The sequence below is a fragment of the Oncorhynchus mykiss genome, chromosome 3 (assembly GCF_057628025.1).
Source record: "Oncorhynchus mykiss isolate SJ-2025 chromosome 3, ASM5762802v1, whole genome shotgun sequence".
NCBI classification, from domain to species: Eukaryota; Metazoa; Chordata; class Actinopteri; order Salmoniformes; family Salmonidae; genus Oncorhynchus; species Oncorhynchus mykiss.
The window spans coordinates 45334658-45355433 of record NC_143024.1 but is presented as its reverse complement, the minus strand read 5'-3'; the positions used below and the strand labels follow the sequence as shown (position 1 = coordinate 45355433).

Genomic DNA, 20776 nt, shown 5'->3' with positions numbered 1-20776 from the left:
GTAATCTATTTTCAGGGGGAATGGTTTTGTTAAAATATTTTATCAGTTTGTAAGATAGACATTATGCATTGCTTGGCAAGAACATTAAAGGAATAAAAAATAACTTAATTTATCAATAATTATTGAATTCAATTTTTTGGGGACCTGAACTTATTTAGCAAGATTTAGCAAGCAGCTGAGGACAAGGGGGTATAGAAATACGAATACAAAGAAATATGCATCATAATTATAGATGGACATACATTTAGAATTGAACCTCCCCATTCAGTTCCCTGTTTCGGTAGCGCACCCAAATTGAGACCATGACCAGAGGGGAAAGAGAGAGTAGGAAAGAGCCCAGTGAGCACCGACGGACTCATTGAGGCTATTGGCATGATCTTTATCAATGAGAGAGTCAATGCCATTGGAAAGTATTTTTTAGTTTTTTCCTCCAGGTTAGATGGAAGTCATATTATACAATCTGTGTCTACCCTCTTTCCGTAGGCCTAAGCTCTTGGTTGCATTCGAGACAAGGTCATTTTTTATTGATCTCAGTCAAGATCTGTAGCCTGTCATTTCTGTAATTCTTGTGGTTGGCTATTAAAAAGATGGATGTTTCCCTACTGCACGAGGCCCTGTTCAGTTCCAATAGCAAACAGCTGTCTGTATCCAGTGCATGCAGCCATCTGGTGGACTGTCTGGGACAGAGCACATCGGCTCTATCCGAAAATCCCCTATCTTCAATTGATTGAATTCCGTCCAGTACTGTGATTCTGTCTAAAACCTCTGAAATAAACATTTGAAACACAAGACGGCAACAAGTCAAGACAATAATGCTATAGACTAAAATAAACACCCGTGTACTGTATGCTGCCTAACACAGATGCTGACAGAGAACATGGCAGTGAGAAACAAACCCTTGGTACCACGTGACCAGTGCCCTGAAAGCAATACGCTTCCAAGCTTGAAGGGGACACACTTCGATTTCCGCCTTCCATGGCAGTGACTAAATGTTACGCTGAGCCTGAGCACTGTCCCTTTGTACTGTACTGTAGTAAGAGATGAACACTGCAGCGGTCCCTTGTCACTGGTTTCCATGACCACCGTGACAGAGGAAAGACGACCAGGCCCTTTCATTAACTGAGATTAAAATCATATCTGATCCTTCAAGAGAACGTCCCCAAGCAAGAGCCCCTGCTTTTAAAAATAGACCAAATACATGAAAAAATAAAAGAAAACCGTGCTGTGTTGTTGGTGGGTGGCTTGACACTCTGCTTTAATGTTTTAGCAGCGTGATTGGGATGTCAGTGTGTACGGGACCGGGAGGTTGGACGATGGGATACTTTTAGACGTTGCCCTTTTCCTGATTCCACACCCACCTCCTCCTCACCAGCTCGCGACATGTTTCTCAAAACAGCGCTGCTTTGCACCCGTCACGGCACATCGCCGCCACCGACAGAGTGAATATGGCAACTATGGGATTCACTGTGACAGCCCCTGACTAATGGCCGGCACCGTCTTCACACAGTAAAGAGGGATGAGACAGGTACTTTCCGTGGCGGAGAAAAAAAAGGAGGATTCATACATCCACCCAAAACAAGACCATGCAAGCTGAGCCTTGTTGGTTTCCCATTTCATAAATTAGATTTATGCTCTTCGATATATATGATTTCACATGAGCCAACGGTGTTCCCGAGTTCCTTACTGAAATCGATTGGCATTTTCAGAAGGAAAAGAATGCCTGAAGAAAAACCCTGTGGCACCATACCCATATATGGTTTAGTATTGTGGTAATTCACCATATTCTCATGGTTTTGCATTTACATTTCACACAAGCTGTCTGTATGCAAATATGTGTTCACCGTAATTATTTGTTCTTAACATGCAGAAGCATAGTAATCCTAGAGTGTAGGCACTGAGTATTTATTTGTTTTTTTGGGGGGGGGGGGGACAAAAAAACGTATCTTTACTTACAGAAATCTCTCATTTGACCAGAATAATTTGGCAATTTCCCAACAATCGACAGATGAAATATCTCCATTTCATTCCCCACAAAAAAATGTTGCAGAACAATTAAACATAAATGGTGAGACACATTTGAATCCCAAGATTGATCAACACACGTTAGTTTAACTACAGCAGAACATATGGGGATAAAAATACTAAATGAAATGAAAACAATCGTTTATTGTCCGGCGAGCTGGCATTCATATATGTAGCAATGTCTCTTTGTTAAACGTCACAATGTGTTTGTATCTGTGTGGTTAGAGATTGTTTGTGCACCAGTGTGCATATTTAATAGAACTAGGATTTGAAAAAAACAGTGCCGACCCAACACAGTAACGTATTGGTCTGAAACACACTCGGATGGCCTGCCACATGATGGACCTCTCCATTCAGGAATAGTTTGAGATCACATTCTTTTGGTACTTAAAGTCTTTTGATATGTTTCCCATAATTTTATATAATTTCCCTTACCAAAAACTCTTTTGGCAATCACCATTTAATGATAGTCACACATTCGCATGTTCTACAAAAAATACAATTCGTATTCACCACAGCAGGCTGTAAAATATAAATAACACAGCATTTTTTTTGTACATTTAATCAAACCTACTATTCTGCCACTCTCTCGCTCACTATGTACAGCTGCAGCTGTACATAGTCTATCGGTAAATAGCCCACCCATTTTTACCTACCTCATCCCCATACTGTTTTTATTTATTTACTTTTCTGCTCTTTTGCACACCAATATTGGTGTATTTACCTGTACAAGACCATCTGATCATTTATCACTCCAGTGTTAATCTGCAAAATTGTAATTTTTCGCTTACCTCCTCATGCCTTTTGCACACAATGTATATAGACTCTCCTTTTTTTCTACTGTGTTATTGACTTGTTAATTGTTTACTCCATGTGTAACTCTGTGTTGTCTGTTCACACTGCTATGCTTTATCTTGGCCAGGTCGCAGTTGCAAATGAGAACTTGCTCTCAACTAGCCTACCTGGTTAAATAAAGGTGAAATAAATTAAAATAAAAAAAAATAAAACTCTCTCTCTCACATACAGAAGTATGAGCAAGGGTATGGGGACGTTCAGTAAGTGGACCAGCGTGGTGAACCTTCAATGCTGAGCAGTCCAGTAAACATCACGGTGACTTTATGTCCCTGATGAACTACCAATCCCATCATGTAGTACGTGCCATGTTTCATGCTCTTGGGAGTCAAAGTTTAGAGAGATGTATACCCAAAGCAGGTCTCTCTCTCTCTCTTTTTCCCCTCTTCCTCTGTCTACTGAGACACCAATGATTGTTGGGCAGCTCCGTGCTCTGGCAGTCACAGCATCTCCTCGTAGAACAGCAGGTAGGCTTGAGAGTTGAGGACCCTGGACTCTGGTACCGCATGGACATTGGTGTCACTTACATAAACCCACTGACCCTGTGTGGCACTGCTTGCTTCCCTTGGACCTGAAACACAGTAAAGACATGTTCATAGCAACACTGGTATGTAGGTAAGACAAATTAGACCAAGCGTGTTTCATAATCATAACAAATCAAATGTTATTAGTCACATGCGCCGAATACAACAGAATACAGGGAAATGCTTACTTACAAGCCCCTAAACTCTTACTGTTTGCACTAAGTCTATTTTAAACTTAAACTGGGCAGACATTACAGGTTTTTAACCTGATCTACAGGATCCTGGCGCATTTTTCAAAATCGGAGGAAATCGGAGCAAACCGTAGGTAAAATATAACGCCACAGCCCGTAAAGTGTAAGCGCATACCCAATTTGCGGTTGAAGGCTCTCAAGGGCACTTACGGTGTCCCGATAATGAGAAAATATATAGAATATATTCGGCCGTAAATCAGCCAAGTGTGAGTTCTCCCATTGTACCGCCGTGGAGGCCGCCAGGTGTACACTACGATTTGACTGAATTGTTAAATGCGAGAGGTTCTCTGATGGTTAGAGCCCGTAGACCGGGCAAAAGCCGTGTGGTGTATTTCAGCCGTTACCTGACGGAAGGTTAACAGCAGGGTGAGGAAAACATGTATTGAAGCAAAAGAGAAAAGCAGTGAGGAGAAAATAAAGAGGGGATAAAAAAGATGAGCATTGTAAGAAGGGATGTGTTGACACGAGGAGATGGATGGTGGACGACAGCGGCGTTGCCATTTGATGGAGACAGACGAACCGTGGTTACCGAGGTCCCTTTGACCTCTCTACGGTGGCTCACCAATGCTGCCAAGACAATGTCACCTCAAGTTCTATACTAGTTATTTACCAGCGAGGACAACTGCTCACACAGACCTCTGTCACAAAGACATTTTCATTACAGTTGAGCGTCGCTGAATGGCAGGCGCTTTCCTTGAGTATGGAAAGGAGAAAATACATCTATATAACGCTGGACATCTATACACACTACAGCGCTTTTTCTCTCATTAATGCCGCCTTCAAGGTTACGCAGAGTGAGGCCTTCACACAAATACAGTGCGTTTGTATGTGTAAGCGACACATACTTTTTTACAATCATACAATTCCATGCTTTGGTCGATATATATATATATATATATTATATATATATTTGAAATGTAAACGCATTGACAGACTCTTAAGACAAAATTGGTAAAGGAATAGAGTGTATTTTATGGACAGACAGAAAGAGAGTGTTTTTACCTGCCATGTTTCTGCGGTGTGGCTGCTCGGTTCTCCTCTGGGGCCAACGGACCTTTACGTATGCTGTGTAGTGGCCCCCGCGCATCGACCCGCTGTGTTCCACGATGCCATACAGGCTGTAGAGCACACGCTCCCCTGCCACCAGGTTCTGCCCAAATAGAAACACACACATCAATGCACTCAGGATGAGGAACAAGCACAAATACTTATCATTTGAGCTACAGTGTCCAAGGACCCATATTAATTTCAGTGTGAGTTTTTTTATAGTAAAGATAATGTCCCTGTTTTCACATGAAGAAGAGTGAGTACCTTGCAGGATGCCGAGCAGAACGGCGCCAGGTCCAGGATGAGAGGGAAGTTGACGTGACGGTTGACTTTTCGTAGGTTCATCCCTGCCTTCACACACACACACACACACACACACACACACACACACACACACACACACACACACACACACACACACACACACACACACACAATCAACCCCAAAGATATCAACACACAGTAATAGCCTACACCATGATCACAACAATTTAGATAAACAGGAGAACACAACGTAATTCACATGAAAATTATATATCATGTAGTATAACGTAAAGATGTGTACAATAATGCATAATATGCTAACTTGATGGAAGCGTTTCAGGTGCAGAGTGACCACCGGGGGCAGCGAAGAGATCAGCATCTGTTTGCGAGCGCTGGTGTACACCTTGTCAGACTTCTTCTCTGTAAGCAGTGTTGCAAAATGTACACAATTGTCATACTTGGGTAAAACTACCTTAATAAGAAATGACTCAAGCAAAAGACATACAGTAAAATACTACTTGAGCAAAAGTCTAAAAGTATTTGGTTTTAAATATACTTAAGCATCAAAAGTAAATGTAATTGCTAAAATAAAAAAAGTATAAATAATTTCACATTCTTTAAAGTAACCATTTTCCAGTCCTGCTAAGCATTTGAAATGTAAAGAGTACTTGTGGGTGTCAGGGAAAATGAATGAAGTAAAAAGTACGTTATTTTCCTTAAGCATTTAGTGGAGTGAAAGTTGTCTAAAATCTAAATAGTTAAGTAAAGTTCAGATTCCCTAAAAAAAACTACTTAACTAGTGCTTTAAAGTACTTGTACTTAAGTACTTTACACCACTGTCTGTAAGCACATATAGACACCACAATGTCACTTTGTGAATGGGAATTTTTCAAAAACATGATTGCTCTGCTTGATACAAGTCAGCGTAGCCTAAATGTCTGCATTTGAATATCTGTGTAAATGCATGACATGGATAGGTGCCGAATAGCCACAAATTTACATAACACCTACTGCTGTCACTATCAGGTCAGTATCTCAACAAATTGTCTTTAACAACTGTGGATCTCCAGGGCTCCCGAGTGGCGCAGCGGTCTAAGGCACTGCATCTCAATGCAAGAGGCTGGTTCGAATCCAGGCTGTATCACATCCGGCCGTGATTGGGAGTCCCATAGGGCGGCACACAATTGGCCCAGAGTTGTCCGGGTTTGGCCTGGGTAGGCCGTCATTGTAAATAAGAGTTTGTTCTTAACTGACTTGCCTAGTTAAATAAAAAAAATACATTACATCTTTCAAACCAGCACAAGTTCTCTATCAAACGATGTATGTGTTTTACTAACCTACTGAGGTGCTCTTCCGCAGTTGTTTCTGCCGGCGGTCTGTGCAGCTCTCGCACAACAGCTTGTTGTTGCCCATCAGAAGCTCCACCGAGGTGAACTGGTGAAGGCAGGACTGAATGGAGCACTCCTTGGAGCAGGGCGTGTAGCTGTGGGACAGTGCCTTGAATGCCCCCTGGTGGTTGGAGTGAGGAGACTGTTGAGGATGTTGAGGTTGGGGCTCCCTCTGGTCCTCAGGACAGTGTGTGGAGGGTGAGTCCCCTGAATCAGGGCCCAGGTTCATCTTATGCACTGCACTGACCAGCTGCTCCACAGCACCACCCTGCTGGGTCCTGGGGGAGAGGGCAGGCGGGGTGGGAGACTGGGTAGGAGTGGACCGTCTGCCACCATGGCTGTGGCCCGAGGGATGCCGGGGGGTCCACTCGCTCTCCGAGGCCTCGCTGTCTGCGTCATTGCTACTTTCCTGAGGGCCTGAGTCTTTATCGCTGCCATCCGATAGGCTGCTGGTGGCGGCCATTTTGGAACCTCCTGCGGCACGGGCCATTACGGAGGGGGACTCCTCCTCGGGGTGGTCTGAGGGGCTGTCTGCCCCCTTCTCCTCCACAGAGCCAGGGGACTTCTGGCCCTGCTGCTGCTTCTGAGGGAGGTAGACACACACAGTCAGCAAAACACACCCACCCACTGACTCAAACTACACTTACACACAGACACAAAAAACACACACACCTGTCCGCTAAGTTTCCTGCTGTTCTTATTGAGCACTGCGGAAAGCATCTCGCCACCGTGGGAGACGTGAGCTTCTTGCTCCCGACTGCTCTTCCCAGTCCTGCCCGGGTTGGACGGCTTGGACATCTGAACAGCACCAGGACATGACACAAAGATAGAGATGAAACCAACATACTATATACACTTATCACGTATGACCAACATGGCAGAAGCAGACTGGACACTATTGCAAAACCAATGCAAAGATATGCTCACCCGCTCCTCAATGACGGGCAGGGAGATGTCAATGAAGGCTTCCTTCACTGTGGAGATCTGTGGGAGACAGAGGACAGGCACCCATAACACTCACAATCAAAGTACGTCCTGGCTTTCAGCTGGGAGCAACTGCAGTCTTACTGAAAAATGAACGCTGCTCATTGAGAAGTGGTTTAAAATGGTTTAATTGTGTATGACACACACAAAACATATGGCTCAGCTGGTAGAGCACGGCACCTTGCAACACCAGGATTGTGGGTTCGATTCCAAGGGTCAGCCGTACATAAAATGTATTTAGCGTGATTGTAAGTCACTTTGGATAAAAGCATCTGCTAAATGGCATATATTATTAATATATTATAACTATAGTTCTATGATGAATCACCATTAAGTATTAAGGAATACAGCCACACTATTCAGTGGTTGACCACACACACACACCTAAATGCACCTAGATTCCAGTAACCATAAACAGAAAGGACAGACAATGAATCACTTACATGCTCACATTCCTCACACATGATGGTGTTGGTCAACTCCCCCACAAAGATGCGATCCACAAAGTTCATCGTCACACCCTCCTTCCCGTATGCTGAGATAAGAGGAAATAAAGGTGAAGCAAATAAAAACAGCAAAGTTCAGCTACAATCATGCAGAATAAATGGACTTCAATCAATGCCTATGTTTTATCATGAAACATGCTTTGCGGTTCCTTTGGCTGAGGAATTTTTCCATAGTAAGTAAGCCATTGAACAGTACATCAAGCTGCCACGAGATGGCGCTATCGATTTAGGTCAAAACTAATGAGGGTCCGAATGGAACAGGAACCTTTGACTTGGCGTTTGGTCTCATCATCTGCAGTCTTCTCTGTGGGGTTGTTGAAGGATTTCAGAATGCCCGCCTTGATCCGCTGGGAATGTCAAACACCACATTGATCTCATAGAAATGCAACTTAAGTAGATAGAAAATTGGAGGACTACAAAATGGAGGTTTTACACAACAAAGGGTGATTTATATAAGAGCTACCATGGAAAGCCAAGGAATTGAAACCACTACAAAAATGATAGTGGGTTTGTAAATACACATTAGTAAACAAATACACACTTCTTCCAGAGCTCTCTCTCTGTGTGTGTGTGTGTGTGTGTGTGTGTGTGTGTGTGTGTGTGTGTACACAGCGGCCGTGTGTATACTTCATATGTGTGTGTGTGTACTTCTCCTGTGTGTGTTTGTGTGAGTAAACTGCGCATGTGTTTGTGTGGAGTGTGTCAGCCAGCCGTCTCTGACACTCTCGGTGGCGGGGCCGTGGGCAGTGATTGAAGGTGACATGGTCAGCGAGTGTGTCGGCTAGTAGAAGAAGAGGCACCAAACACAGTAAAGCACCAATCAATAGATAATTGGCCGTGGTCTGTGGACTTGTCCCCGGACCCACACACTGGACTGGCTATTTAGGTCAAAAACCTGGTTAATCCCAGCTCTGCAGCCCCCGCTGCACCCCTCCTGTACTCCTCTCCCTAGTCAGTCAGACCCTGCTGAGCCCCACACTAATTAATCACCAGCAGGACACCCCCATCCGCCACCCCCCAGAACCCCCCTACCCAAAGTAACAGTGTGTAGGCTCAGGTTAAGGAAAGGGGCGTGAGGAAAGAAAAGGTTGGAGGGGTGTAAACTAAATTAAGATGGGCCAAGAAGGACAGGCCCTGAGAGGGAGCATTACCTAACGTCTCAGCTAATTGGTGATGATTGACTGTGTGCAATTAGCATATTTAGACTTCTGAAACTAAATGGCCAATCAACACAAATACTTGGGCCTCCTAGGTTGTTGTTGACAGGCTATGGGAGAAATGGCCAGTCACTCAGAGAGAGTGTGTGTGTGTGTGTGTGTGTGTGTGTGTGTTTTATTGCACGTTTGTTTGGGCTGATTCCGTACATTTGAGTTGGTGCAAGCTAAACACGATGAGTGTACCTACAATTCCGTTTTGAGTAAATAAAACGTGTAAGTGTCAAGATGATGTGTATACAATATTTGTTGGGTTGTATATGGTGTGCAGGTCAATTTATGGCAGATGAGTGGCAAACCTGATTAGAAGCAACTGCTGCACATTGGCTGTTCTTTACAAATGCTTATTTGAATGAAAAGAAAATGGTACCTACACATTGTAAAGCTGAAACGTCTGTGTACGCTATTCCTGATGCAGTGAAATGTCTGTGTACGCTATCCCTGATGCAGTGAAACGTCTGTGTACGCTATCCCTGATGCAGTGAAACGTCTGTGTACGCTATCCCTGATGCAGTGAAACGTCTGTGTACGCTATTCCTGATGCAGTGAAATGTCTGTGTACGCTATCCCTGATGCAGTGAAACGTCTGTGTACGCTATTCCTGATGCAGTGAAATGTCTGTGTACGCTATCCCTGATGCAGTGAAACGTCTGTGTACGCTATCCCTGATGCAGTGAAACGTCTGTGTACGCTATCCCTGATGCAGTGAAACGTCTGTGTACGCTATCCCTGATGCAGTGAAAATAATGTAAGAAATCGAATGAAGCAAGCTTCACGCGACATCTCTGAGTGTGAACCCATTACACCTTTTTGCAGGTAAATGTATTGTAAAATCAGACAGTAGATGTAAAATGCATATAAGCCTATGTTTGAAATGTTCGTTTTTTTTATTATTTCACCTTTATGTTTTTTCACTTTTATTTATTCACCAGGTAGGCCAGCTGAGAACAAGTTCTCATTTACAACTGTGACCTGGCCAAGATAAAGCAAAGCAGTGCGACAAAAACAACAACACAGAGTTACACATGGGATAAACAAACGTATAATGAACAAACCTATAATGTATGTATGAATAGGGCCAGCTCCCCACCCTTCACCCCTCCCTCCCGGACTCCCTGATTTGAGCAGGGGGGGGGTGACCCTCCAGCACAATGGGGCGACCCACAGCTGCGTGTTTCCCAGATCACACAATGACGCCCGTTGTGCCACTTGCAAGTCCAGTAAGTGGCACAACTGTCAGTGTTCACAAGTTTAAAAAGAACCAGGGGGGAGTCCCAGCCTGTACCCTTGTCCCCCTGTCACTGGCCCCGGGCTGACCACTCCACACCCGCTACTCTCCTCTCTTTTTGGGGCTGGCTGAGCCGCTGGTGGGGTCGAGGGGCCAACTGACTCAGCACCGAGTGATGGTGGGCTCCCCCTAATTGCTGAACGAGGGGGGGGAGACTGTTTGCACTTGCCAGAAAATATGGTACCATAAGGTTAAAAGACAATGGCTGGCCGAGGAGCAAAGGCAAAGACCAGACCCTGCACACTGTCATCCACAAGCACACAGGTGAATGTCTCCCATGGCTTTCAGTCTGCTCTCCGTTGGCGATTGAAGTGTGCTTCTCAATTGCAATCAAAACATTGGCTGTTCTTTTGCGTACTCCTACTAGCTTGGACACCACCCTACATGTAGCTTGGCTGCGGGTATCATAGACACCATTCACATAGAGAGTAAGGGCTTTAAGTCACCATGTTCATACTTCACAAGTCACAGGGTGTGTTGGAGAGCAAACATTCTGCTCAGTCACTTGACTGATCTACAAGAAGAAGAAAAAAAGGCATCCTAAATAACTACTCATTACGAACGATTCGTAGATGGGTCAGTCTGCTCAGTCAGTGTGGATCTCAAACACGGCCACTGGCACAGAGCGGGAGCCATGGTACTAGGCCGAGTGGAAGAAGGATGTGGTGTTTGTAACGTGGGTCTATAGTCTCACCTTAGTCTCCTCTACTCTCATGGAGTCCAGTAGGTAATGGAGCAGCTCCTGGCTGTCCTGCTGCTGGTAGCCCTTAAAGCGTGGAGCCCTGGTGAGACGGAGAGAACACAGTCAGAAAATATACACTCACACAGAAACCATGTCAAATGCGTACACATACGCACACTCTTGTGTAAACATAATTCTGTATTTTATTGTTGTTTTTCTCTTTCTTTTTTTACAGAGATTGACAGATCTTGAGAGAGGGAGACAGTTGAGAGGGATGAAAGTTAGAGGTGGACGGCGGACCGAAACCTGTCTCCAGGGCCAGTACATGTGGTCTGAAGCGGGCAGCTCTACTGCTAAGCTAGACCAGTCACATGTATGTTGTTGATAATGGATAATAGTTTATAAAAAATGAGTAAATCTAGTACAGGCAAACACAAATCAATTGGTACACCAACACCCACCCACCCACACAGGCATGCACAAAGCAATCAACCACATGCATAAAGCAATCGGCTGTATCACTAGTGCATACAGAGACATCAATGAGAGTGGAGAAAGGCCATTATTTTTTCTCAAGGACTTTTCGTTGGTTCATTCAAATTTCCTCTCCTCTCTGCAGCTTTCTGGTGCTTAAAGACAGCCATTGTTTCATTCCCACAGCTTTCAGTAAACCAGTTACGGTCACACACACATATATATATGCATACCCAGACAATGAACTCCTTCTGCCTTCGGGTGTTAAGCAAGATTCCAAGTAAAGACGATGACAATGACATACATTCATTACTTTATGGTGTACATGAGAATGTCTTTCTTTTCGTGGCTAATTGTATGACCTGTGCAAGTATTTGCAAATTAAATTTGATATTGCAGGTGAAAATGGCTGTTGGGCTTACCAACGGCCTACTGTGCAAGCCAATTCAGAATTTTTTCAATAGAAAGCACTTTACTGTCTAGAGTACACATATCTCCCATCATCATTGTCATTCCCCAGCAGCACATGTAGTTAAGGGTGAAAACGCATGGCGATGGTGCCAGTGGACATCCTGCATGTTCATGCCTCAGCACTCGTAGAGGGAGCTCTCCTTGAGCCTGTCCCTGGCCACAGCAGGACAGATGTAGGGACAGATGCTATGGCCAGATGGGCATCCAGGGCCAGAACCACCACCACAACCTGTTGGGCAGCGCCAGCCACACAGCCATAGAACAGGTTGGCCTGACAGGCTGGCAGGAAAACATGCAGCTGACCCAAGAGAACCACTGACCACTCCTGACCCAACGCTATCGGAGCGCACATGGTGATAGAGGGTGGCAAGTACATTCGTTGCCTCTTTGATACCAGTCTAGCATCTGACCATCTACAGTGGCCTGCGAAAGTATTCACCCCCATTTTTTTGCCTTACAACCTGGAAATTAAATGTATTTTTTGGCGGGTTTGTATCATTTGATTTATACAACATGCCTACCACTTTGAAGATGCTAAATGTTTTTTTTTATTGTGAAACAAACAAGAAATCTTGAGCATGCATAACTATTCACCCCTCCAAAGTCAATACTTTGTAGAGCCACCTTTTGCAGCAATTACAGCTGCAAGTCTCTTGGGGTATGTCTCTATAAGCTTGGCACATCTAGCCACTGGGATTTTTGCCCATTCTTCAAGGCAAAACTGCTCCAGCTCCTTCAAGTTGCATGGGTTCCGCTGGTGTACAGCAATGTTTAAGTCTTACCACATATTCTCAAATTGGATTGAGGTCTGGGCTTTGACTAAGCCATTCCAAGACATTTAAACGTTTCCCCTTACACCACTTGAGTGTTGCTTTAGCAGTATGCTTAGGGTCATTGTCCTGCTGGAAGATGAACCTCTGTCCCAGTCTCAAATTTCTGGAAGACTGAAACAGATTTCATCAAGAATTTCCTTGTATTTAGCACCATCCATCATTCTTTCCATTCTGACCATTTTCCCAGTACCTGCCAATGAAAAACATCCCCACATTATGATGCTGCCACCACCATGCTTCACTGTGGGGATGGTGTTCTCGGGGTAATGAGAGGTGTTGGGTTTGTCTCATCTGACCAGAGTACCTTCCTCCATATGTTTGGGGAGTCTCCCACAAGCCTTTTGGTGAACACCAAACGTGTTGGCTTATTTTTTTTCTATAAGCAATGGCTTTTTTTCTGGACACTCTTCCGTAAAGCTCAGCTCTGTGGAGTGTACGGCTTAAAGTGGTCCTATGGACAGATCCTTCAATCTCCGCTGTGGAGCTTTGCAGCTCCTTCAGGGTTATCTTTGGTCTCTTTGTTGCCTCTCTGATTAATGCCCTCCTTGCCTGGTCTGTGAGTTTTGGAGGGCAGCCCTCTCTTGGCATGGTTGTTGTGCTGCCATATTATTTTCATTTTTTAATAATGGATTTAAATGGTGCTCCGTGGGATGTTCAAAGTTTCAGATATTTTTTATAACCCAACCCCGATCTGTACTTCTCCACAACTTTGTCCCTGACCTGTTTGGAGAGCTCCTTGGTCTTCATGGTGATGCTTGCTTGGTGTTGCCCCTTCCTTAGTGGTGTTGCAGACTCTGGGGTCTTTCAGAACAGGTGTATATATACTGAGATCATGTGACACTTAGATTGCACACAGGTGGACTTTATTTACAGAATCATGTGACTTCTCAAGGTAATTGGTTGCACCATATCTTATTTAGGGGCTTCATAGCAAAGGGGTGAATGCATTCCACACTTTTCTGTTTGTTAAAAAAAAAATGAAACAAGTTCTTTTTTTCATTTCATTTCACCAATTTGGACTATTTTGTATATGTCCATTACATGAAATCCAAATAAAAATCCATTGAAATTACAGGTTGTAATGCAACAAAATAGGAAAAACTTCAAAGGGGATGAATTCTTTTGCGAGGCACTGTATATAACAATGCTCACCGTCTTGATCACTGGAATACTGGTACTTGTTCGAAGGGCGTTAGCCTACATGTCTGTACGTCCTATTTTATTAACGCCCCTGAGCAGCTCACCACAGAGAAATGTGTCCTCCTAAAAGGCATTGTAGGGGCTCCATTGTCCCAGGTTTGGCATCCTGATCCGATGTCATATCCTCTCTACATACAGGCCAATGACCCGTCCAGATTGGCCTGCAATGCAAATGAAACCAAATGATTTACCCCTTTGAACCGGTGAACCATTCTTCCTGGCGTGCTCCCAAACCCAATCAGAACAGAGGTATTCATCCTCTAACTGGCAGCAGAGTGGATGGGCCTACAGTCTGGGTCATCTCTGCCATGTGCTGATGGATGTTGACGTCTAGCCCCAGAATGGGTGACGGGAGCTGGGGGAGAGATGAATGGCCACCTGCCCCCAACACAGGGCATGAGTAGGAGGTCTAGAGGACCAACTCAGCCCCCCTTCTCTACCTTTGTCCCTTTGCCCTCTCTCTGCCACACGCAAGAGGGGCGGAAGGGGGGATCACATATGTCCCTCATTTCATTCCCTTTAAAGATGCCAAAACATATAATGAAATATCTTCCTTCAAATGTGTACAAAATGAGTGTTGGGTTTTAAAGCATGTTTTCTTGTCTGAATACTTGAGCTGTTAGCTTGCCACCTCTTTTGCATCCTGTGTAAAGGAAGTGTAAGAAAGTAATTGAACGCAAATGAGAATTACAATGGGGAATTTGGCTTTCTATCAAGCAAATCGTGTCTTGCATGCATGCCAAACACACTCATCCCCAACTCGGCATATCTAACAGCTCAATGACAAAGCGGGTCGGACTGGTGCAGGATCTGGTCGGCACACAGTGATAATCGGGATTATAAGACAGACAGAGGCACGCAGCAGTCTTGGGGTATTTTGTTCCGGGAAAGGAGCACGGAGCAACGACGGGTGAGAGGCAGACGAGCAGCTCCAATGGGATCAGTGGGAACGGGGCAGTCTAGAAGCTCATCCCAGTGGAAGAGAGGCAGAAGGGCCCTGTAGCGCTGCTCCCAATCTGGCCCTGACCAATGCAGACAGCTGCGGTGCTAATACAATTAACAGCGGATGAGTTAGTACCAGACGCAAGGCAACCCCGGCACGTTGCACCACCTCGACAGGCAGAGGGGTGCCAACACACTGCCACACACACAATCAATACAACAAACTCAGCAAAAAAAGTAATGTCCCTTTTTCAGGACCCTGTCTTTCAAAGATAATTCTTAAAAATCCAAATAACTTGACAGATCATTGTAAAGGGATTAAACACAGTTTCCCATGCTTGTTCAATGAACACTACAGTGCCTTGCGAAAGTATTCGGCCCCCTTGAACTTTGCGACCTTTTGCCACATTTCAGGCTTCAAACAAAGATATAAAACTGTATTTTTTTTGTGAAGAATCAACAACAAGTGGGACACAATCATGAAGTGGAACAACATTTATTGGATATTTCAAACTTTTTTAACAAAACAAAAACTGAAAAATTGGGCGTGCAAAACTATTCAGCCCCCTTAAGTTAATACTTTGTAGCGCCACCTTTTGCTGCGATTACAGCTGTAAGTCGCTTGGGGTATGTGTCTCTATCAGTTTTGCACATTGAGAGACTGACATTTTTTCCCATTCCTCCTTGCAAAACAGCTCGAGCTCAGGGAGGTTGGATGGAGAGCATTTGTGAACAGCAGTTTTCAGTTCTTTCTACAGATTCTCGATTGGATTCAGGTCTGGACTTTGACTTGGCCATTCTAACACCTGGATATGTTTATTTTTGAACCATTCCATTGTAGATTTTGCTTTATGTTTTGGATCATTGTCTTGTTGGAAGACAAATGTCCGTCCCAGTCTCAGGTCTTTTGCAGACTCCATCAGGTTTTCTTCCAGAATGGTCCTGTATTCGGCTCCATCCATCTTCCCATCAATTTTAACCATCTTCCCTGTCCCTGCTGAAGAAAAGCAGGCCCAAACCATGATGCTGCCACCACCATGTTTGACAGTGGGGATGGTGTGTTCAGGGTGATGAGCTGTGTTGCTTTTACGCCAAACATAACGTTTTGCATTGTTGCCAAAAAGTTCAATTTTGGTTTCACCTTCTTCCACATGTTTGGTGTGTCTCCCAGGTGGCTTGTGGCAAACTTTAAACAACACTTTTTATGGATATCTTTAAGAAATGGCTTTCTTCTTGCCACTCTTCCATAAAGGCCAGATTTGTGCAATATACGACTGATTGTTGTCCTATGGACAGAGTCTCCCACCTCAGCTGTAGATCTCTGCAGTTCATCCAGAGTGATCATGGGCCTCTTGGCTATATCTCTGATCAGTCTTCTCCTTGTATGAGCTGAAAGTTTAGAGGGACGGCCAGGTCTTGGGTGATTTGCAGTGGTCTGATACTCATTCCATTTCAATATTATCGCTTGCACAGTGCTCCTTGGGATGTTTAAAGCTTGGGAAATCTTTTTGTATCCAAATCCGGCTTTAAACTTCTTCACAACAGTATCTCGGACCTGCCTGGTGTGTTCCTTGTTCTTCATGATGCTCTTTGCGCTTTTAACGGACCTCTGAGACTATCACAGTGCAGGTGCATTTATATGGAGACTTGATTACACACAGGTGGATTGTATTTATCATCATTAGTCATTTAGGTCAACATTGGATCATTCAGAGATCCTCACTGAACTTCTGGAGAGAGTTTGCTGCACTGAAAGTAAAGGGGCTGAATAATTTTGCACGCCCAATTTTTCAGTTTTTGATTTGTTAAAAAAGTTTGAAATATCCAATAAATGTCGTTCCACTTCATGATTGTGTCCCATTTGTTGTTGATTATTCACAAAAAAATACAGTTTTATATCTTTATGTTTGAAGCCTGAAATGTGGCAAAAGGTCGCAAAGTTCAAGGGGGCCGAATACTTTCGCAAGGCACTGTAAACAATTAATGAACATGCACCTGTGAAACGGTCGTTAAGACACTAACAGCTTACAGACGGTAGACAATTAAGGTCACAGGTAATTTAAAACTTAGGACACTAAAGAGGCGTTTCTACTGACTCTGAAAAACACCAAAAGAAAGATGCCCAGGGTCCCTGCTCATCTGCGTGAACGTGCCTTAGGCATGCTGCAAGGAGGCATGAGGACAGCAGATGTGGCCAGGGCAATGAATTACAATGTCCGTACTGTGAGACGCCTAAGACAGAGCTACAGGGAGACTGGACGGACAGCTGATCTTCCTCGCAGTGGCAGACCATGTGTAACAACACCTGCATAGGATCGGTACATCCGAACATCACACCTGTGGGATGAACATATCAACAACAACTGCACGAGTTACACCAGGAATGCACAATCCCTCCATCAGTGCTCAGACTGGGGCAGTGTGTCAGAACATTATCGGACTGAGCTTGTTGTCATTGCAGGCAATCTCAAAGCTATGCTTTACAGGGAAGACATCCTCCTCCCTCATGTGGTACCCTTTCTGCAAGCTCCTCCTGACATGACCCTCCAACATACGATGTCACCAGGGGCCTCCCACTCCACCGGGGCCTTCCACTCCTCTTTCCATTCTGGTTAGGGCCAGTTTGCGCTGTTCTGTGAAGGGAGTAGTACACAGCGTTTTACAAGATCTTCAGTTTCTTGCCAATTTCTCGCATGGAATAGCCTTAATTTCTTAGAACAAGAATAGGCTGATGAGTTTCAGAAGAAAGGTCTTTGTTTCTGGCCAGTTTGAGCCTGTAATCGAATCCACAAATGCTGATGCTCCAGATACTCAACTAGTCTAAAGAAGGGCAGTTTTATTGCTTCTTTAATCAGACAACAGTTTTCAGCTGTGCTAACAATTGCAAAAGAGTTTTCTAATGATCAATTAACCTTTTAAAGTGATAAACTTGGATTAGCTAACACAACTTGCCATTGGAACACAGGAGTGATGGTTGCTGATAATGGGCCTCTATACGCCTATGTAGATATTCCATAAAAAATCCGCCATTTACAACATTAACAATGTCTACACTGTATTTCTGATCAATTTGATGTTATTTTAAAATGGACAAAAGATGTGCTTTTCTTTCAAAAACAAGGGCATTTCTAAGTGACCCCCAAACTTTTGAACGGTAGTGTACATTGAGTCGCTTTCCCATTGACACACACGTTCGCATAATAAAAGCCACTTATCCATCCAGCACAAGCATGTAAAAAAAAAAACACTCATCTATTATCCATGTAAAAAAAAACACACATCTTTAACATAAAAAAATCAACACTTATCGGACTTATAGAACACCCTGGCTCATATGTAATTACATTCACAGTGTCACAGCGCCACAAGCAATCATTTCAAAAAAAAATAAAAGACATTCCTTTTAATAAGTGTAGGTCTATTTCTTAGCGACGTCTCGCTCTTCTGCCATACTCACATCACTGAATGCAGCTTTTTATCCACCTCCCTACACGTATGAGTGCATTGAATCCTTTTCATTCATTCACGTATAGACTACTCCTCACAAGGACAGACAAAAGCGTGATATGGAACATCAGAAATGGAATGAATGCCCTGTATAGGCAGCTGCAGCTCTGTGGACATGATTTATCAGGCATTGTGAGACCAGCTGAATGTGACCTTCCTCTGCGAATGCCTGGTCTTCAATGCTTCACTGGCAGGAGATCATCCATGCATGTACAGACCTGTGTGGCCATGTGCCTTTGTGTGGCTGCCTGCTAGAGATGTGGCCCATTGTTGTACCCTGCTATTTTCCTAATGCGTTGGACTTACACACAGGTTGGTAGAAACAGACTACAAGTAATGAAAGAAGGTCAGTCAGTGTGTATGTGTGTGTGTGTTTGCAGAGTGCATTTGTGCAAGTGTGTGTGTTCGTATTGTGTATGTACAATTTTATAACTGAATGCTAGTGTAAGGAAAATGGGGGGTAAAAGTGTTCCCGTGTAAGCATACGCAAGCTTTGCTGACAGCCCAAAGTCACATGACAATTTACATCAGAATAAATTGTAGCGCTTTTTCCTCTCATGTACCATACACACATCCCCCACCACAGCAGCATAGGCCCAGTTGGCGGGTCTGGGTACAAGCTGAGTCTCTCACTGGCACCAGATACAGTGTGTGGTGTTGACCTTCCAAACCGCTGGGCCTGGCGCTGGTCCGAGCCTGACCCGTCCAGCTGGCGCAGGAGGCCTGGCTTTGGGTATAGCAGGGCAGCCAGAAGGGCAGGCCAGGCAGGGAGTGACTCAGCTGGTCAAGGGTGAACACAACACAACACACACTAGGCTCAATCTTCCTTCAATACCAAGGACAAACACACACGTGGGGTCCTATCCAAGTAGCCAGTTTAACAAAACAGTGTGTTGTTAAGCAACTAGGGTGCACATTCCCAGGTCAGGGCCGTCAACACGCCGCTGAGCTACGAGACCTCGGGTAATAAAGACGAGGTTTGGACATGCACACAGCCTAGTGTGTACATGGCTTTATCCATCCCGAAGGTCAACACGCCGCGGGAGAAATATCATAAAACAGCATCAGGAGAATGTCCCTGTATAGAGGAGCGACTCTTGACCCTGCCCCACTGACATGCAGTAACAGACAGAATGAGGAGGGAGGTGTAGAGTTTGTCTGTTAAGGACGGGAGAGCGATGGCAAGTCATAGGTGTGCGTGGAGACATGGAATGAGGGGTGTAGCATGTGCATTTGATTGTGCCGAGTCAATTTGTGCATGGAAGAAGGGTTTGAATAAAGGCATGCGTCGGTGTCATGTGCATGTGAGCGTGAGGAATGAAGTGAGGTCCACTGGGTGAACGTGTGTCGGTGCACGTGCATGCGTGTTATGCCTATGTGCACACCCGGCTGAGTGCATGTGCGCTGCAGGGTGAGGTGGTACCAGGTGAGGGGTGGCGTTGCTCTCACACTCACACACACCTGGGCAGATGAAAAGGCCAGGTGCTTGGACACACCAGAAGCACCCAGCCGGTCGACAGTCTCCGCGCTCCAGCCACCCAAACGTTCCCCATCCCACCCAGACACAGCCAACTGTACAGAGCCCGGTCCTACCTAACCCAACAGGCTCCACACACCACAGCCAGCCTGGGCCAAACCAGCCGTTCAGCATGTTCCAACAACAAGAGCCAACCAACCATTCACCACACGTTTAAAGAGAGACCTAACCAACCATTCAGCATGTTCAGAGGGGACCGTGTTCATAAGCTTTCGCCATGAAACTGGGAGGGCTGCCTGGGCCAGCCACTCAGCCGGTTTACCATGCTCAGGTTCAAACACCTACACAGGTGGTGCGGTGTGTTAAAGAGAACAAGGACATGCCATGCTGTTTTGATTGCAGCTGGAAGCAGAGTGCACCAGAGCCATTTTGTGCAGTGAGGTCTGTTGTTCGTTCCATGTGGAGTTCGTTGGTGTTAATGGGTTTAGTGTTGAGCAGCGTTGAGAAGCAGGGTGCACTAAAGACTGGATGGACCAGGTGCTGGTAGGGTCCAGCAGGTTGAGAGACATCCTCTTCTCTGAAGTGGTCGCCATGGCAGCTTGACAACAGGGCAGGTAAAAGCTGAGGCCCCTGCCTGTATTGTGTGGTTGACTGTTGCCACTGCAATGGAGAAGTACCAGACCAGTTGGGGCACGCTGACCTCGATCCTTGGGAGCAGGGCAGCTTGTCTGCATATGAGGCTGTGTCCAACATTGATGCATCGCCAACGCTGCAACCACAGTGCAATGTTTCTGCGCAGCGGTGATTCCATCACTCAAGTAAGGAAGAATTGATGGCAACGAAAGCTATT

At 44.9% G+C, this 20776-nt stretch overlaps 1 protein-coding gene and 1 long non-coding RNA gene across 3 annotated transcripts in view; one reads left to right on the top strand and one right to left on the bottom strand.

Moving 5' to 3' along the window:
- The window catches only part of LOC149984557 (uncharacterized), a 123907-nt gene that overhangs the window by 54557 nt on the left and 48574 nt on the right, over positions 1–20776 (top strand). The window lies entirely within an intron of this gene.
- usp45 (ubiquitin specific peptidase 45) overlaps positions 1887–20776 on the bottom strand; it is a 48298-nt gene continuing 29408 nt past the window's right edge. The window contains exons 9-18 of one of the 2 annotated variants that reach the window (XM_021596366.3): positions 11035–11122; positions 8104–8185; positions 7776–7867; positions 7276–7332; positions 7021–7146; positions 6298–6931; positions 5283–5380; positions 4961–5047; positions 4652–4799; positions 1887–3445 (exon numbers count right to left, since the gene is read on the bottom strand). In XM_021596366.3, coding sequence (XP_021452041.3) covers positions 3315–3445; positions 4652–4799; positions 4961–5047; positions 5283–5380; positions 6298–6931; positions 7021–7146; positions 7276–7332; positions 7776–7867; positions 8104–8185; positions 11035–11122 — 1543 coding nt within the window. In that variant the 3' untranslated portion in view covers positions 1887–3314. The remainder of the gene's footprint in view (positions 3446–4651; positions 4800–4960; positions 5048–5282; positions 5381–6297; positions 6932–7020; positions 7147–7275; positions 7333–7775; positions 7868–8103; positions 8186–11034; positions 11123–20776) is intronic. The other variant, XM_090229349.1, reaches the window with a different exon arrangement.